This window comes from Urocitellus parryii, chromosome 14, assembly GCF_045843805.1.
Source record: "Urocitellus parryii isolate mUroPar1 chromosome 14, mUroPar1.hap1, whole genome shotgun sequence".
Lineage (NCBI taxonomy): Eukaryota > Metazoa > Chordata > Mammalia > Rodentia > Sciuridae > Urocitellus > Urocitellus parryii.
In genome coordinates this window covers 58331744-58349431 of record NC_135544.1, presented here as the reverse complement: position 1 = coordinate 58349431, position 17688 = coordinate 58331744, and the positions used below count along the sequence as shown (strand labels likewise).

At 34.6% G+C, this 17688-nt stretch overlaps 1 protein-coding gene across 1 annotated transcript; it reads right to left on the bottom strand.

Moving 5' to 3' along the window:
- Window positions 1-1764: 1764 nt before the first annotated feature.
- Pbk (PDZ binding kinase) lies at window positions 1765-17346 on the bottom strand. Its single transcript, XM_026398905.2, has 7 exons — window positions 17289-17346; window positions 13250-13343; window positions 9493-9635; window positions 8722-8891; window positions 6607-6736; window positions 2685-2861; window positions 1765-1964 (listed from the first exon to the last, which is right to left on the bottom strand). The coding sequence occupies exons 1-7, from the start codon at window positions 17344-17346 to the stop codon at window positions 1765-1767; spliced, it is 972 nt and encodes a 323-aa protein (XP_026254690.1).
- Window positions 17347-17688: the final 342 nt, after the last annotated feature.

Here is a 17688-nt window from a genome sequence, read left to right as displayed (position 1 = left end):
AGGAAATGGATCCTCACTAAGACACCACCTTGATGTTGGGACTTTCCAGAATTGAAATTTGTTTTGCAGTATCAGGAACCTAACCCAGGGTCTCAAGCACACTAAATAAGTGAGCTGTACTAGTGAGCTCTATCCAAAGTCCAAGAAGTTTGTTTGTAAGCCACCTAGCTTATGATAGTTTGTTACAGCAATCTAAAAATAGGAGGCTGTTTTGTTTATCCTATGTACTTGGCTCATTGAATTTCTAGCCTTTTTAATATAGCATTTAAGGCTATAAGCACTTTTTTTTTCCTGAACCCAAGTTTTTACATATAGTATTTTCAATTAAAGATCCTTTGTTATTTTTTATTCTGATAAACAAATTACAGGTCAAATAGAACCAGGAGACATGAAAGAAAAATTAACATTTTCTAGGCAGGTGCTAATTATCTCCATTTTACAGATGCAAACAGACTTCCAGAGGCCTTATACTGGTAGTAAAGGCAAAGGTTCTCTAGGAGGTAAGAAAGCCACCTGAAGTTTACATCTGAGACATAGTTCTAGAATAAGAATAAAAACCATTTTCTTGAAGTTGGTAGCAAATTGCTATAATCCTGTGTTGACTTACCCAGACTAAAGGCAGGGGGTGGAGGGTGGGGGGGAAGCATGCGGGATTATTTTGTTCCAACTATAGGAACTGGAACTTTTCAATGAAAAGTATCAGTTTGTTTTTTCTTTTTAATCCACTTAATGCTTTATGGCTTATAAACAGGAACTGCTAGTCCTCCTATTAAGAATGGGCACTCTGTTAATTTAGCAAAGACACAATATACAAGTCAGAATGAGGATGGTAACACTATTGAGTGTCAGGATACAAAATTATACATTAGATTTCTTAATTAACTTTTCAATTTGCTTTCTTGGCACTTTAATTTTTAACATTATAGCCAAGTGTGAGTACAACAACTAGATTCACAATTACAATTCAGTAATTTTGAAAATTTCAAGGCTGTGGCAGATAGAAACTACTGATACAAATCAACTTTGTTTTACAGATTAACAAAATAAGGTCAAGAAAGGGAAAGTAATATACTTGCATTCACTCAAGAAGTTTAACAACAACACTCAAATCAATTAGAGTATAAAGTAAGATAATGCTGAGACTATTCAGTATGAAAATTATCTTTTATTTTGTACTGTCTTACTTGAGTTCTATTATTTTTACAAACCTTGAAATGCAGTATAGATTAATAAATAAAAACTAAAAAAGGGATCAGTACAGAAAATACAAGCCAAAGAATCAAATTACCCAAGGAGCTATTCTATTGAGTCATTTTTTTCTTCAAGTTCTAGTGACCATTTATAAGTACATCAGCCAAAACAGAAGCAAATGCAGGCTTTTGCACTGTATAAAGTGCTAATTTTAATAGATCCATAAAAATATGTAAGAACGATCATTAGTAAAAGTTATGGTCATTCAATTCAAATTAATATTAGATAGTTTACAACATTTATAGTTAGTGTTTTAACTCTGTATGAGCAACATCTAAGGGCCTGCAGAGCTAGTTTTTTAAACTTAACAGAAAATCCAGTATAATACTGAGTGCTTATCATGCAAATATAAAATAGCCTTAAGAAGTAATTCAAATGTTAACAATACTATGGTCCTACAATAGGCCTCTTTCAGAGACTAGTAACTGTAGATCATCATAGTAACTATATAAATGTATCAAATAAACAGAACAGTTACACAAACCATACATGGTGAGGTGGTCATGAACGTGATCACTGGCCATCTAGTTCTAAAGCTTCAACAATGTGTGCAGCAGAGGGACGATCTTTAGGATCTTCATTAGTGCATACAGAGAAGAGTTCAATTACTTTCTGGTAGGATTCATCCAGTTCTTCCATATTAATAGGTGGCCGGGTTCCCAAAGCTGCATAATATGCCTCATCATTGAAGTCATCTTCATCAAAAGTTTTATCTGCTCACAAAGGAATTAGAGATTGAAATAAGCTAAACCATTTGAGGTCATGGAAAAGCTTAATAGCTTACCTTCTTAAAGTAAGAACTTATCATCCAATATAGTTTCCATTATACCACAGGCAATCTCTTCAGTTAACATGCCATTGAGTAGATTACTATTGTCTTAGATTTTTAGGCTACCAACCCATACTCCTCCTATGACAACTTTTCAGTATTTTCTTCTCAAGCAAGGGGAGTTTTTAAGGTAACTTTGTTCCTCTAGATTTAACTCAGGGGCTCTCAACCTCTGAGTGAGTCCTATTTTTGTGTTTTTTTTAGAGACATTGATGAGGCTGGCTTTGAACTTACAATCCTCCTGTCTCAGACTCCAGAGCTGCTGGGATTATAGGTATGAGCCATTTTGCCCTTCCTAGACCTAAATTTATTTCCCTATTTTCGATCAATCTAAATCTCAATTATGTGAATTAAACATAACCAAATTAATCACTAGTATTAATGTACTATGTACGTTACAAACTATCTACTAAGTCAAACATCTTAATGTAATTATATAAATGTATAAGCTAATCTTCAATGTGAAGCAAAGACATTGATTTATGTTCTATTCATACCACTGGTCTGGGGGTGTAGTTCAGTGGTAGAGCATTTACCTAGCATGTGCAAGGCCTTAGGTTGGATTCCTAGAACTGAAAACAACACAATAATAATAAAACTGTACCTTCATCATCATCATCATCATCAAAATTAAAGTGTGGAATAGATAAAGTCATCATTTCCCACAGAGTAAGGCCATATGCAAATATGTCTGCCTTATCAGTAATAATGCCATTTTCCTCCAAAGCTTCCTTGGGCTTCCACGGCTCAGTACCAATGTAACAGGCCTCAGGATCGGTCACTGAAATAAGCAAAAATGCAAATAAAAGTTATGAGGGCAGGCATTAGAAATCCCTAAGAAGAAAAGCTACGCAATAAAAATGGGCAAATGGTTCACAGGCTAATCATATCCAGCAGACATGAAAACACATTCAACTTCATTGATAAGGTACTTTCCCTGTATCAGAATGTTAAATTTCAAAAAGTGATCAGTTGTCAAGACATAGGGAAACAATTCTCTTAGAAAATGGTAGGAATATAAATAGATTGTGGATAACAAGATTTCATACTCTAGAGCAAGACTGCCTCATCAGAATTCAAATACATGCAAGCTGTCAGCCTTGGGCAGATACCTAATGGGCCTCAGGTTCTTTGTTTTGTGAACTTGCTGTCATAGAACGGAGGATGAAATTTCATTTCAATGCTTTCATGATTGCTAAGTCAGAAAATAGGGAAAGGGTCAAATCATACACTGGCTCTGCTTAGGAATGACACAGGTCCACTCACATTTCTATTTAAATTTTAGAGTCAATTCATCAATTTCATCTATAATTCTGACTGGGAATAGACTGAATCTCTACGTCAATTTGGGAAGAATTAACATCTCAACAGTATTGAGTTTTCCAGTCTATAATTGCAATATTTCTCCACTTAGTTATATATATTACTTAATTCTCTCAGTGATGCTTTATGGTTTTCAATATAGAGACCTTAGACTTGTTAGATTAATTCTTGATTATTTTTTGAGTTTGACACTTAAAAATGGAATTTTTATTATTGATAATATACAGAAATAGCTAACTTTACTTTTTCCTAATGGTTTTATAGATTTCTCTAATGTTCAAAAGAAATCAACAGTAGAAACATTTAGCTCTTGAGTTTTCCTTGTGGGAATGTTTCTTTAATAGATGTAAGGCTATTTAGATTCCCTATTTTCTTCCTATATCAATTTTTGTAATATTTTTTTTTTGAGAGAGAGAGACAGAATTTTTTAATATTTATTTTTTAGTTTTTGGCAGACACAACATCTTTGTATGTGGTGCTGAGGATCCAACTCGGGCTGCACGCATGCCAGGTGAGCGTGCTACCGCTTGAGCCACATCCCCAGCCCCTTGTAATTATATTTTTAAGGTAATTGTCCTTTTCATTTTAAGTTATCCAATTTAGTGGTATAAACTGTCTTATTCTTTATATATGTGTAGAATCTATAGCTGTATTTCTTTTGCATTCCTGACATTGTTTTCTCTTTTTTCCTGATCAGTCTATAGGGACTTATAACTTTTATTATCTTTTCTATGAACCAGCTTTAGGCTTTACTAATATTTTCTAGTGTTTATTTTTTCTTCTGATTTCTGTTCATATATTTCTTATCCCTTTCTCTGGTCTCCTTTGGATCTGTCTTGCTCTTTTCTAGCTTGCAAGTGAATACAGGTGATTCATTTAGAACTTTTTTTTTTTTTTTTTTTTAACTATAGTCACTAATAGCTACAGATTTCCCTCTAGGCCCTGCTTTAGCTTTTGCCTCACATATTTTAATGTTGTATTTCCTTATTATTTAATTCAAAATACTCTCCAATTTCCCTTATTGTTTTCTTTGGCCCATAGGTTAAATTTTTGTTGTTAAATTTCCAAATACATCTTAGTGGTTTCTAAATTTTTATTTATATATGACAGAATGCATTAGAATTCATATTACACATATAGAGCAAAATTTTTCATATCTCTGGTTGTATACATAGTATATTCACACCAATTCATGTCTTCATAAATGTACTTTGGATAATGATGTCCATCACATTCCACCATCATTTCTAACCCCCTGCCCCTTCCCTTCCCTTCCCAGCCCTCTGTCCTATCTAGGGTTCATCTATTTCTCCCATGTTCTCCCTCCCAACTATGAATCAGCCTCCTTATATAAGAGAAAACATTCGGCATTTGGGTTTTTGGAATTGAATGGTTTCTAGATTAATTTTGTAGAATTTATAAATTTTCTATTCATTGCTGTTTTCTGCTTTTCTTAGGGTTTCATTTTTTTGTTTATTTTTATGTGGCGCCGAGATCGAACCCAATGCCTCACACTTTCGAGGCAAGTACTCTACCACTGAGCCACAACCCAGCCCCTCTTAGGGTTTCATTTTTTAAAAATATTTTTTTAGTTGTAGATGGACACAATATCTTTTTTTTATGTGGTGCTGAGGATAGAACCCAGTGCCTCACACATTCCAGGCAAGCTCTCTACCACTGAGCTATAGCCCCGCCCTAGGGTTTCATTTTTTTAAGTGTAACTCAATTTCATAATAATGAAAAAGTTTCCCTTTGAATAGTTTTAACTATATTAACTAGGTTTTGATTTGTTGTAAATTTGTATTTTTTGAATATTTTCTAACTGGAATTTGATTTTTCCTTTGGGCCAACCAAAAATTATTTACAAGTGTTTTAAATTTATAAAAAAAAAATAGTTTTTATTTCCAATTTTGCTACATATTTCTAGATTTACAGCACTGACATCAACACATGCCAACTACTACACTACTTTTATAATCTGAAGTTTTCTTTTGTGACCTAATAATACATGGCCAATTTTAATATTAATTTCCCCCTACCCCTGTAATAAGGACTGAACCTAGGTGTGGGCTTTCACTGAGCTCCACCCCCAACCCTTACTAAGTGTTGAGACAGTGTCTCACCAAGTTGCTGAGGCTGCCCTAGAACTTGCCTCATTCTCCTGAATTGCTGGGATTAGAGGCATTGCTAGGATTATAGGTGTGCGCCATCTGGCATTTTTGATAAATATACTAATACAAAGAGTTTAATCATATTATTCAGATTCCTTACTTAGTTTTGTCTACTTGATTATTAAGTTTTGAGAAAATGACATTTAAAAAAATCTCATTTTTATTATCTTTCAAGAATTTCTTTTTTTCCCAAAGTTTTGACTTTGTTGTAGTTATTTAGCATAAGGATACAGGACAATTCTATTTTTATTAATTATAGATATCATTATAGTCACTATTTATTCTGGCTTTTGCCCTCAATTCAATTTGTAAACTTGTTTTATTCTAATTACTTATACATGATAGCAGATGCATTTTGATTCATTGTACACAAATGGAGCATAACTTTTCTCATTTCACTGGTTGTACACAATGTAGAGTTGCACCACATGTGCAGTTATACATGTACCTAGGGTAATGAACATCACCTCATTCCACGATCATTCCTACCCACTCCCGCCTGTATATATATATATATATATATATATAAAGGTCCTTTCTTAAGGCTGACTCTTGGTTCTCACCAAGACATCTTAAATTTCTGAGAATGATCAGTATTTATAATGCAGAGGGAAGAATGGGTTGGGCTGGGCCAAAAAGCAAAAAGCAGAAAACTGATTTTTACTAACATTCCTCTTTCCTAGTTCCACTCCAGTTTCTTCGAGCAGTTTCCCAAATTTCATCACATTATTGAAACTAAGTGAGTCCCTTTCAAAAATCTTGTTAAAAATTTTTATTTTCCATTCTAAGATGTTTTATATTTTAAAAATCTCAATCCATATTAGAAATCTTTCCCAAACCTATCTTCACTTAAAACTAATAACATATGTGGCAAAGGAGGGCCCTAAGTCAAAGTGAGATAGAAAAGTAGGGATACTTTTTATTATATATTTTTCAAAATTTGTTTTAAATCTTTGAAGCATGTGAATTTACAATGTATTTTTACATATAAAAATCAGGAATTTTAAAGTTATTTAAAACAGTATTACTTACCAGTCATATTTTCATCCAATGGTAGAGAGACTCCTACATCACAGATTTTAATTGTTTCAAAATCACCTTTAATTACAACATTTGAAGACTTTATATCTCCATGAAGCAGTTTCTTTTCTTGGTGTAAATACTAAAATTGTAAAAAATCAATACCCATGAGCAGAAGTACAACTTAATCGACATATGTAACCTTTAGGACTAGAGATGTAGCTCAGTGGTAGAACACTTGCCTAGCATTCACAAGGTCATGGGTTCAATCCTCAGCACCACAAGAAAACAAATTTAAAAAAGAAACCTTCAAATAAAACTGAAGGGGATGGGGATGTGGCTCAAGCGGTAGCATGCTCGCCTGGCATGTGTGCGGCCCGGGTTCGATCCTCAGCACCACATACAATGTTGTGTCTGCCGAGAACTGAAAAATAAATATTAAAACAAATTCTCTTCCCCCTTCCCTCTCCTCTTTCTAAAAAAATTAAAAAACAAAACAAATAAAACTGAAGTTCAGTGACTTGAACTCCCTTCCTAAACTATAAACTTATTCAACCATAATTTCAAATTATTTGAAGCCAGAGAAGGGAAAATCTCTCAGATAAATCTGAAAGATTTCTTAAAGATAGATGTCTAAGTATATGTTAACTTCTTTGTATTTTCAAACCCATCCTATGTATTTACATATCAGAAGGCGCTACTGCAGTTTTCCAACTTCAATTTTACTTGAGGCTAGTATTTTGGAAATAATTTTGGAATCTTCCTCAAATTGTACTTGACAATAATAATACATTGTAAAATGATCTGCAGAATGGTTATTTGTTCATTCATCAGTATTTGAACATTTCTCTATGAGCCCAGCTTAGAAATGAGACCGTTTCTTGCCTACGTCCCACAGGGGTGGTGGAATTTGGGTTTCTTCTGTGTGTAATCAGCTGGCTGCGAAATAAAGCTAAGAAAGAAATAGCAAAGAAACCACAGGACACAGGAAGTCATTTTAGAAAGGTGGGGTAGCAGGTGGCTCTCCCTTCCTAGAGATCAAGCTTCCACACTGGAAAGAGTGAGAGCCCATATGTGCTTTATTTATACAGGGGGAAGCATCAAAGGTTTTCTATGGGATGTTCTTTGCCAAATAAGGTAGGAGGCGGGCTGTCCAGTTTCCACCAGGTTACGCCCTACTCTGGAGCTACAAAAGCAGTTTCCCTAGTGGAGGAAAATAGGTCATGTCCATTGTGCAATCCATTGAGTGGGAGGAGCCACAAAATAGTTTGCAAAGTAAAACCTAATGGCTAAAGGCCGAGTGAAGACTTCAAATAAACTCAAATAATTAATTCATGGGTGGTGTCCCACAACTGTTCTTGGTGTAGATCTGCTGTTTACACAGGTATGTTTACATACTTAATTTAAATGCAATCCATCATAGAGTGAATAGGCCCAAGTATATTTACACTATTAATTTCATTATTCATACACATCAAAAATATTACTAAACAATTCAGATTTTAAATTTATTCTATTTGAAATTAGGTTCTTTATAAAGGTATTAGAATATTTAGGAACATTGCTTTTTTTTCCTAATCTGTTTATCAATTTCATTTGAACTTTTAACATGCAACTTTGGCATCAGTATCATCATTACCTGACCCAATTTTGAATCACCCAATAGTTTTTTGGAGCCAATGTTACTTCTGTGTAAATGATTTATCCAAAATTACAATAATTTCTTTGCATAACACTGAGAGTTTTCTTCATTGAACCTATATGTGTATACCCATGATACCCAAAACTTAACATCACACAAAGTAATCCATAGGGGGTTTGCTTATATCAACAGGGGTTTAGGCTATGCCTCCAGGAATAATTACTAAATTTGTGTTAACTAAGTCTAACATGTAATTGCTATTGCAAAACTACCTGGTCTTAGATTATTTCAGGTATATGTGGGGGCCCTAAACAATACTTTCCTAATCAAAATAAAAAAAATGGTGCATTCTGCAATATGAGACTCTATACAGACTTAAGGATTAACTCCCTCCTTTGAAGAAAAAAAAAATGTAATTATGTATAACAAGTATTTAGTATTTTCATAGTCCACAAAAGTTATTTAAAATACAACGGTATAGTTACCTTTAGCCCTCTTGCCATGTTCAAAGCAACTTTTAAAATTACAGCTGCTGGAAAGGCATCCTGGCTGTCTTTATTTCGCTCCTCTATTAAATCATTTAGAGACTTTTCACCTCCATACTCCATAGCAAGGCACAGACTGCCATCACTGGCTTCAGTAAAAGCACGATAACCTCAAGAAAACAGAACATGTCTTTTTTACAGCACTGTGATTGAAAGCATGAATCTGGACTAATACTAACAAATATACGATGAAACAGCTATTATTTACAAAACTAATTCAGTAGACCAAATTTTAAATGCCTTCAGTGGTTGCCACTAGTAACACAAATTAAAATATTTTTTTTATACTCTGTGCCTCCCTGAATAAAATGATTTTGCCATTAAATGAAGATCATTTTAAAAGGACAGCACCATAATGACTACATCCCCATGAAGATTTTTATGAGTTTTTTTTCCCCCCTTCAATCCAGGGTTTCTCTACCACTAAGCTACATCTCCAGTCCTTTTTATTTTAAGACAAGATCTCCCTAAGTTACCAAGGCTGGCCTTGAATATACAATCCTCCTGCCTCAGCCTCCAGAGTTCCACAGCATGTGCCCCTGCACTAGGGCAGAATTTTTTTTTTTAGACTGTCCACATTAATTTGATTCCTGACAACCTTCAGCCCCATTCTCTTCATTTTGATTAGTGAAACCAGTTAAAGTATTTATACTATTTCTGGATGTAAAGAATAATAATATTCCACGTACTGGTAACAAATTTAAAACTTACCTACAATGTTTGGATGATGAAGACTTTTCAAAATCTTAGCCTCATCAATTAGTCTCTTTTGATATATACTCCGATAATCATCACTACAGATGGGATTAATCTTTTTTACAGCCCAAGGAGAATGAGACAAACCTCTTGGAGATCTAAAATAAGTAAATATATATGTATGTATATATTAATAAAAAATAGTATTCGAATGAATAAAGACCCACAACACATTTTCAAATATTAAATTTTGAAAGACTTGACAGTAAGTGTTTTTAAAAAATATTTAAGGGACTGGGACTGTAGCTCAGAGGGAGAGTATTCGCCTCCCATGTGTCAGGCACTGGGTTCGATCCTCAGCATCACATAAAAATAAAATAAAGATATTGTGTCCACCTATAACTAAAAAAATAAAAATTAAAAAAAAATATTTAAAATATTTTAGACTATCAACACCTCTGCTACATTTCTCTTGCAACTAGAACATATGAGAAGATGAGAGAAATCTGTTGATGGAACAACAGAGATGGAATAAAAAAAGACAAGGATAGACTGTTATAAACTATCTAAAATTATAAATTTTTAAGATGGACATAAGTCTGTAACCCAGCAATCTGGGAGGATCCTTGGGAGGACCACAAGTTCAAGGCCAGCTTCAGCAATTTAGCAAGGGCCAAAGCAACTTAGTGAGACCCTGTCTCAAAAACTAGAAAGGGCTGGGGATGTGGCTCAGTGGTAGAGTGCCCCTGGGTTCATTCCTGGTACCAATAATAATAATAATAATAACAAAATATATGTATACACACACACATTTTAAAATTGGAAACTACTATTTTCTATGTTTTCTCTTCTAGCATGTCATAACCAAATGCTTATTAAACATATGAATCAGAGATGAGTTACAGAATGATAACATAATAAATATTAAACCTTAAGAAATTTAACTTGAAGAGAAGTTAAACAAAAACACTTGGGGGGCTGGGGTTGTGGCTCAGTGGTAGAGTGCTCACCTAGCATGTGTGAGGCCCTGGGTTCGATCCTCAGCAAAGGGGAGGGTATGTAGCCAAACATGGAAGTTTGTGAATAGGCCCACGTATATTTACACTATTACACCTGTAATCACAGTTTATCAGGAGGCTGAAACAGGTGATGCCCAAGCTCCAGGCCAGCCTGGGTAACTTACCAAGACCCTGTCTCAAAAAATAAAAAGGGCCTGGGAAATAGCACAGGTAGAAGGGCCCTGGCTCCATCCCCAGTACTGAAAAAAGATGTAGACTGAACCAAAGATATAGTTAGCTTTGTACTCTCACAGGCATAGCACTGCATTGCAGAACTCTGTTCAATGGAAAATCCTGTACTCAAAAGAATCATAATATTTTTAAATTCATATATATCTATTATCCATAAGTTTATCTAAATTGTTTTTAAACTTCCAGGTTTGGGGGGTTTTTGTTCGATTGTTTTTGTTTTGTTTTGTTTTGTTTTTGGTACCAGGGAATGAACCCAGGGACATTTTACCACTGAGCCACATTCCCAGCCCTTTTATATTTTATTTAGAGACAAGGTCTCACTGAGTTGCTTAGGGCCTTGTTAAGTTGCTGAGGCTGGCTTTGAACTTGCAATCCTCCTGCCTTGGCCTCCCAAGCCACTGGGAATGCAGGGATGTGCCACCATGCTCAGCTAAACTTAGTTTTAAATAACAGCAGCATTTGAGGGGAACCTCTTCCATATCATTTTATGGTAAAAAAGCTATTTCTCAAGTTTCAGTGTTACCCTCATAGCTCTTGAATGTTTAGACTCTAGAGAGAAAGTCCATCCTCTCCTTTTCCATACCTACTCTGAACTACAGAATAACAAGAACAGATTTATAAAATCTGAATAAATACTTGGCTAAGCTAAAAGTTGATTCATTAAGAATAATAAAACTGACAAATTTCTGATGAGATTATGCAAGGAAAAACAAAAGGTAGCATAAATAATACTTCAAATAAAAATGGGGACATGACTACAGGTATAGTAGAAAATTTTTAAAATAAATACTAAAACTTTTTGCCAATAAAAATGGATGTTACTAGAAAAATGTTACTAGAAAAATCTAAGAAAACTGATTAAAGAAAAAAATTACTCAGTAGCTTAAAATCTTCCTATGAGAAATATGAAGCACAGATGATTTTATAAGTGAATTTACTAAACTCTCAAGAAATCCGCCGTTCAATCTCATACAAACTATTCCCCAGAAAATGAAAAGTAAAGGGACTCTAAGTCTAATATAACTTTCCCTTTTAAAAAAATCAAAAGAGAGCAGAAAAAGGAAAATCACAACCAACTTCACTTATATATACTTATAGAACAAAAATTTCTAGCAAATATTAACAATCTATCAATTTATTTAATAATAATCAAAATACATTGGATAGTTTAGGAATTCAAACTTGATTTAACATTTAAAAATATAAACTTCCTGATTAAAATAATAGCTTACACACATGTATATGCCAGGGATGGTACCACATGGTACCATGTGGTAAAAAAGTGACTCTAATCCCACTGACTCTGGAGGCTGAGGCAGGAGGATCACAAGTTTAAGGCCAGTCTCAGCAATATAGTGAGGCCCTAAGCAAGACCCTTTCTCAAAATAAAAAGGGCTGGGGATGAGGCTCAGTGGTTAAGCATCTCTGGGTTCAATCCCCAGTACCAACAAATAAATATATGCCAAATAGCTGTTTTAAGACATACCCACTTACAAATACCAGAAGAGGAGACCAGAGCAACTCAATTTCAGAAGCTAGAAAGTAACTGACTTAAAAGACCTAGTGAAGGGCTTGAAACATGATGTTCAAAGCAGGGGGATTCCTATACACCAGTCCCAGTTCCATCCCACTGGGCAGTCCCCAGCCCCTACTTCTCCTAGAGACCTGCTTTGGGAGGAGGTAAAACAGAGGGTCTTTAACCTTTGGTTTACTAGCAGTTGAAAACATGAGACTCAGGTAGGAACAGGGTAGTAACTAATATCATAGGCATACTAAGTGCTCAGTGAGTTTTTACATGTGTATACATCTGTTATCGATATCCAAGACACAGAACACATCTACAACCTCAAAATACTTGGATGTTATTTTTAAGAAAGATAATGAAAATCAAGATTTAAAAAATGAAAAACTCAACTGAAACCTTGGAAGATAAAGTTGGGGAAATATCCCAGAAAACAGCAAAAAGACAAGATAACCAGATTACACACAAAACTGTTGACATCTATATTACTGATAATTAGCACCATACTTATTCAATTACTTCGTTTCTAACACAATTTCCTACTTTAAAATCATGTATTTCCTCCTCTTAATAACAACGCCATAAGAAAGAAAGCCCTTTTGACTTCTTTTAGAAGGAAAGATCCTGAGAAGGCAACTCACCAGATAGAGGAAGTTATCAGTCACTATCATTTTCAAGCAATGGCTTCCTCTTTGAGGTTTACTTATTGAAAATCTTATGTTAATACTACAAAGGAATACCTTTCCTCTGTCACTTCCCCTTCTTATAGAAGCCAAGGAAAAATTAAAAGGTAAACTACTTCCTCTTAAATAATTCATCAGGAGTAAGCTACAAGAAAAGTATACCAGGCAAGAGCTGGAAGTTATTGCATTCTAGGGATTGGGATACAGCAGTCAGGCAGGACAAGAAACATAGCCTAAAGCCACATATTTGAATTTTCATATTCCTTTTTTGTTTCTGAGTTCCATATAAAACGGTTAACCTGAAATTTTATACTCACCTCTTCATTAGGTAAACATTTACCCCAGTCCCAAAGCCAAGCTTCTGCATAAATGGAGAGGCAGGGATAGTTACATATGGAGTTGAACATAACACTAAATGTTGGAAAAAGAAACAAAAATAGAATTAGTATGTGAAAAAGCTAATAAAAGCATCCTAATATTCTAAAAATATTGTCATTAAGACTATTAATTGGCATAATCTTTTTGGAGAGCAATTATAGTTATCTATCCTAATCTTAAATGGATACCCTTTGACCATGCCTACATTAACCCTGAAGCAGACGTCAGTAAATTGTCTTGTGTTTCTATGGTCCACAGACTAAGAATTTTTTCCAAATTTTTAAAGGGTTGTTAAAAAATAAAGAATATACAACAGAGTTCATGTGTGGCCCTCCAAGTCTAAACTATGTACTAACTGCCCTCTGAGAGAAGGGAAATAAATGAAATATAAATATATATATTTGAATATTGGTGTTTGCTGCTGGGTTTTTTTTTTTTTTTTTTTTTTGGCACTGAGGATTGAACCCAAGGATGCTCCACCACTGAGCTATATCCCTAGCCCTTTTTATGTTTTATTTTGACATGGGGTCTCATGAGTTGTTAAGGCTGGCCTTGAACTCAGCCAAAAAAAAAAAAAAAAACAACAAACAAACAAAAAACACAACCCTCAGTGATCACCATCAGAAGCCTAATTAACAATATACATTCCAGAGCATTATTGTCTTTAAAAAGATGTGATAAAGGAGTTCTACTTCTGCTCATGAACAATTACTGCTCTTGAAATGACCATCTCATCATGGACAACAGAACACCTGACACAATACAATGGGTTTTACATGTGACGACAGGCAGAGGAGGTCTGCGTTCTCTGAGAGAAGAGAAAGAAATGAAGGGAGCCCTATATAACTGCCCTGATTTTATGCATAAAGGCTTTTTCCAGGCTGCAACATAAAGGAAACACAGCCTGGCAGTCTTGTAAAACTATGGAGATAGAGATCAAAGAGACCTAGGCGACTGGAATTTGTAGAGCAGAAAACCAAAATGGAAGGAGCTAGAAAAAGAGTGCTCTGAAGATCTGGCAAGATCTCCCAGTGAGTACTTGGCTAAGTGCTCATCTGCAAACACAATGGGTAGTTACATATGGAAAGCCAGGAAAGAATTGACTAATTACTAGAAATCCCACAATTCTAGGAATGAATTCACTTTACCATAAGTCAGAATGTAGTAACTCTAGTCACAACTTGGTAGCACAGCTACCTTTTAGCCCAACAAGAAAAATCTATTAAAAAACTTAAAAGCAAGTCTCAAAAGGAACAGACTAACATGCAGGTGAGTTAACTTTAGGCCTTAATGAAATCAAACAGTCTAAAAGAATAACAAAGTCCAGCACTAAAAGATGTGAAATATAAAAAATTACCAGTCATGAAAGAAGCAGGAAAATATGTCCCCCAAATGTGTCCCATACCAGGGGAAAAATAAACCAATAAAAACATACCATCAAATGACAGGGATGGTGGAATTAATGACAAGAAATCTTAAACATATGTTAAAAATGCACTTAATGATGTAAAGAAAACTCAAAAGAATGAAAAATGTAAGAGATAAGAATAACCACCTTAGAGTCTAAGAAAGGTGAACAGAAACTGAAGATACAGCAACACACACTACCAAAAATGAAGCAGAGGAGAGCAAAAAAAATCAGTGAGCTATGGAGCAATAGCAAAATAGATTTAAGTTCCATAATTTATTAAGTATAAATGGTCTAAACAGTATTATCCAATAAACCCTGCCACAAGAAAAATATTCTGTATTTATGCTGTTCAGTACAGGAGTCGCTACCCAAATGTGGTTACTTAGCACTAAAGAGTGTGGCTAATATAAATGAGAAACTAAATTGGTGATTTTATTTAATTATGATTAACCTGAATCCAAATTTTAAATAGCCCCATGTGGCTAGTGGTGAAATTGTCTAACTTAGGGTGGAAGTTGTCAGAATGGATAAAAACAAAACTATATAACATTATTATAAAATAAACTCACTTTTAAATATAAAAACACAAATAAAAGGTTGGAAAGCATATACCATTCAAACAATAATCAAAATAAAGCTGGATGGCTCTGTTATTATCACATAAAATGGGCTTCAAAACAGAGTATCACCTAGGATAAAGAAAGGCATTTCATAATAGTGAAGTGGAAAATTCATCAAAATAAATAACTATCCTAAATGTGTACTGTAATGGTTAATTTGAATTGTCAACTTGATTGGAGTAAGAGATGCCAAAGATTAAGAGGATTGCAGGTGTGTCAGTGAGGGTGTGTCTAGGAATGATGGGCATGTGGGATAGCCAACTGAAATGGAGACCCTGCCTTAAGTGTGGGCAGCACTGACCAATAAGATGATGGCTTGGATGAAATAAAGTTTGAAGAACAAGGAGGCAGCCACAGATGCAAGCTCCAGTCTTCTAGAATGGGTTCTGGATTTCTGCTGCCATCATCAGAGGATATTGGACTCTTGCTTCTTCACTCTTCCAAAGCAGTCTCTGACAGTGATTCTCCAGAAGCCTTTGGTCTCAGACTAGGGTAACACCATTGATCTCTCTGGGTCTGAGGCTTCAGCCTCTTGGACTGCACAGCTACTGGTTCTTCCAGCTCTCCAGCAGGTGGCCATTGTGGACTATCCAGCTTCTGGTTACTTAATCCAACCTAATAAGTCTCCCTTTTAGAATTATACTTCCTGTTGATTCTGCTCCTCTAGAGAACCCTGATTAATACATGTGTGTGTACTTAACAACAAAGCTTAAAAATACATGAAGCAAAAACAAATAGAACTGAAGGGAGGAAAAACAGACAAATCCATTATTGTAGTTGGAGACTTCAATATTCCTCTCTCATTAATTAAGACTAAATACAGAAAAAAATCAATAGGGATATAAAAGACCTGAATAAAACATATAACAGTTCATCCAGATTGACCTAAATGACATGAATAGAACACTGCATTCAGCAACAGGTGCAGCATTCACCCAGACAGATGAACCTCAAGTCCAGTTGATTAAGGCAAAAAAGAAAAAATATATAAAATACCAGCATCAGAAAGCAAAAAGGGCAGAAGGGTAATCAGTGTATCACTAATAACTTTATGCCAATAATCTGACCATTTAGAAGTAACAAATTCCTTGAAAAACACTAATAAAGCTCATAAAGGAAAAAACAGATTACTTGACTAGCACTATATATATTAATTGTGAAATCAGTTAAAATCTTCCTATGAACTAAGAGTAGTTGCACACACCTATAATCCCAACTACTTGGGAGGCTGAGGCAGGAGCATGAATACAGCAAATATCAGCATATCAAGTCACGTAATAGATAAAATACATCTCAACAAAAGTGATTTTACCCCAGGAATGAAATGCTGATTTAACAATAGAAAATTAATGTAATTTGCCACATATAATGCATTGCAAGCAAGGCAGATATGTCCACTAACACTTTTTTGTTAATTCAGTACTGGGGATTGAATCCAAGGGCACTCTATCACTGAGGTATATCTCTAATCTTTTTTATACTTTGAGACAAGGTATTGTGAAATGACAAGGCTGGCCTCAAATCTTCCTGCCTCAGCCTCCCAATTAGCTAGGATTGCAGGCGTGTGTCACTGTTTCTGGTTGATTTTAATTTTTATGACCTGAGTTAAGGGTCAATGTTCATTATTTGCATATAGAGACCCAATTGTTTGTTGAAAAGATTTCCCTCTGCCCATTCTTTCCCTCATAAGGACATGTAAGGAAAGGAGAAAGGTAAAGCAATTCCTTAATGGTTTAAGCTAAGTTGATTCTTTACCAGCCAAAACCTCGATAGCTGTTAGAATGTTAATAAATTAGTCCATAGATAACCAAACCCTGTTCTATTAAATAAGTCTTATTAACATTATAAACGAGACATGCTAGAACCGTGCATGAAAGATAGTAAAAGAACAAACTAAAACAATACTAAGACATTTCTAGAAACATCTCATTACATCTGCTATCTTACCAGATTTCCTTTTTTCAGATAATTTGCTTGGTGTCTTGAAATTATCAGTTCCTTCCATTGTAACAACCTCTCTAGGTCCTATGATAAAAATGTTACACAGCAGTTACAAAGAGTACAACTTTCACTGATGTAGAAAAATTCCTGTAACATTACTCATTTTATAATATGAACATAAAATCTGAAAACTAAAAAAGACCTCAACAAATATTTAGTCCAATTTTATTTACAATAAGTAAACTGAAAGCCAAAGGTACAGTTGTTACCTGTGTTCACACTATTGGTATTGTGTGTGTGTGATGGGGGGGGGTATTTGTTAATCATAAAATATAAGAACTTGATTAAAGAAACTAATAATGCACTTGATTAAAGAGAACATTAGTTCAAAAAGGTAAAAAGTATG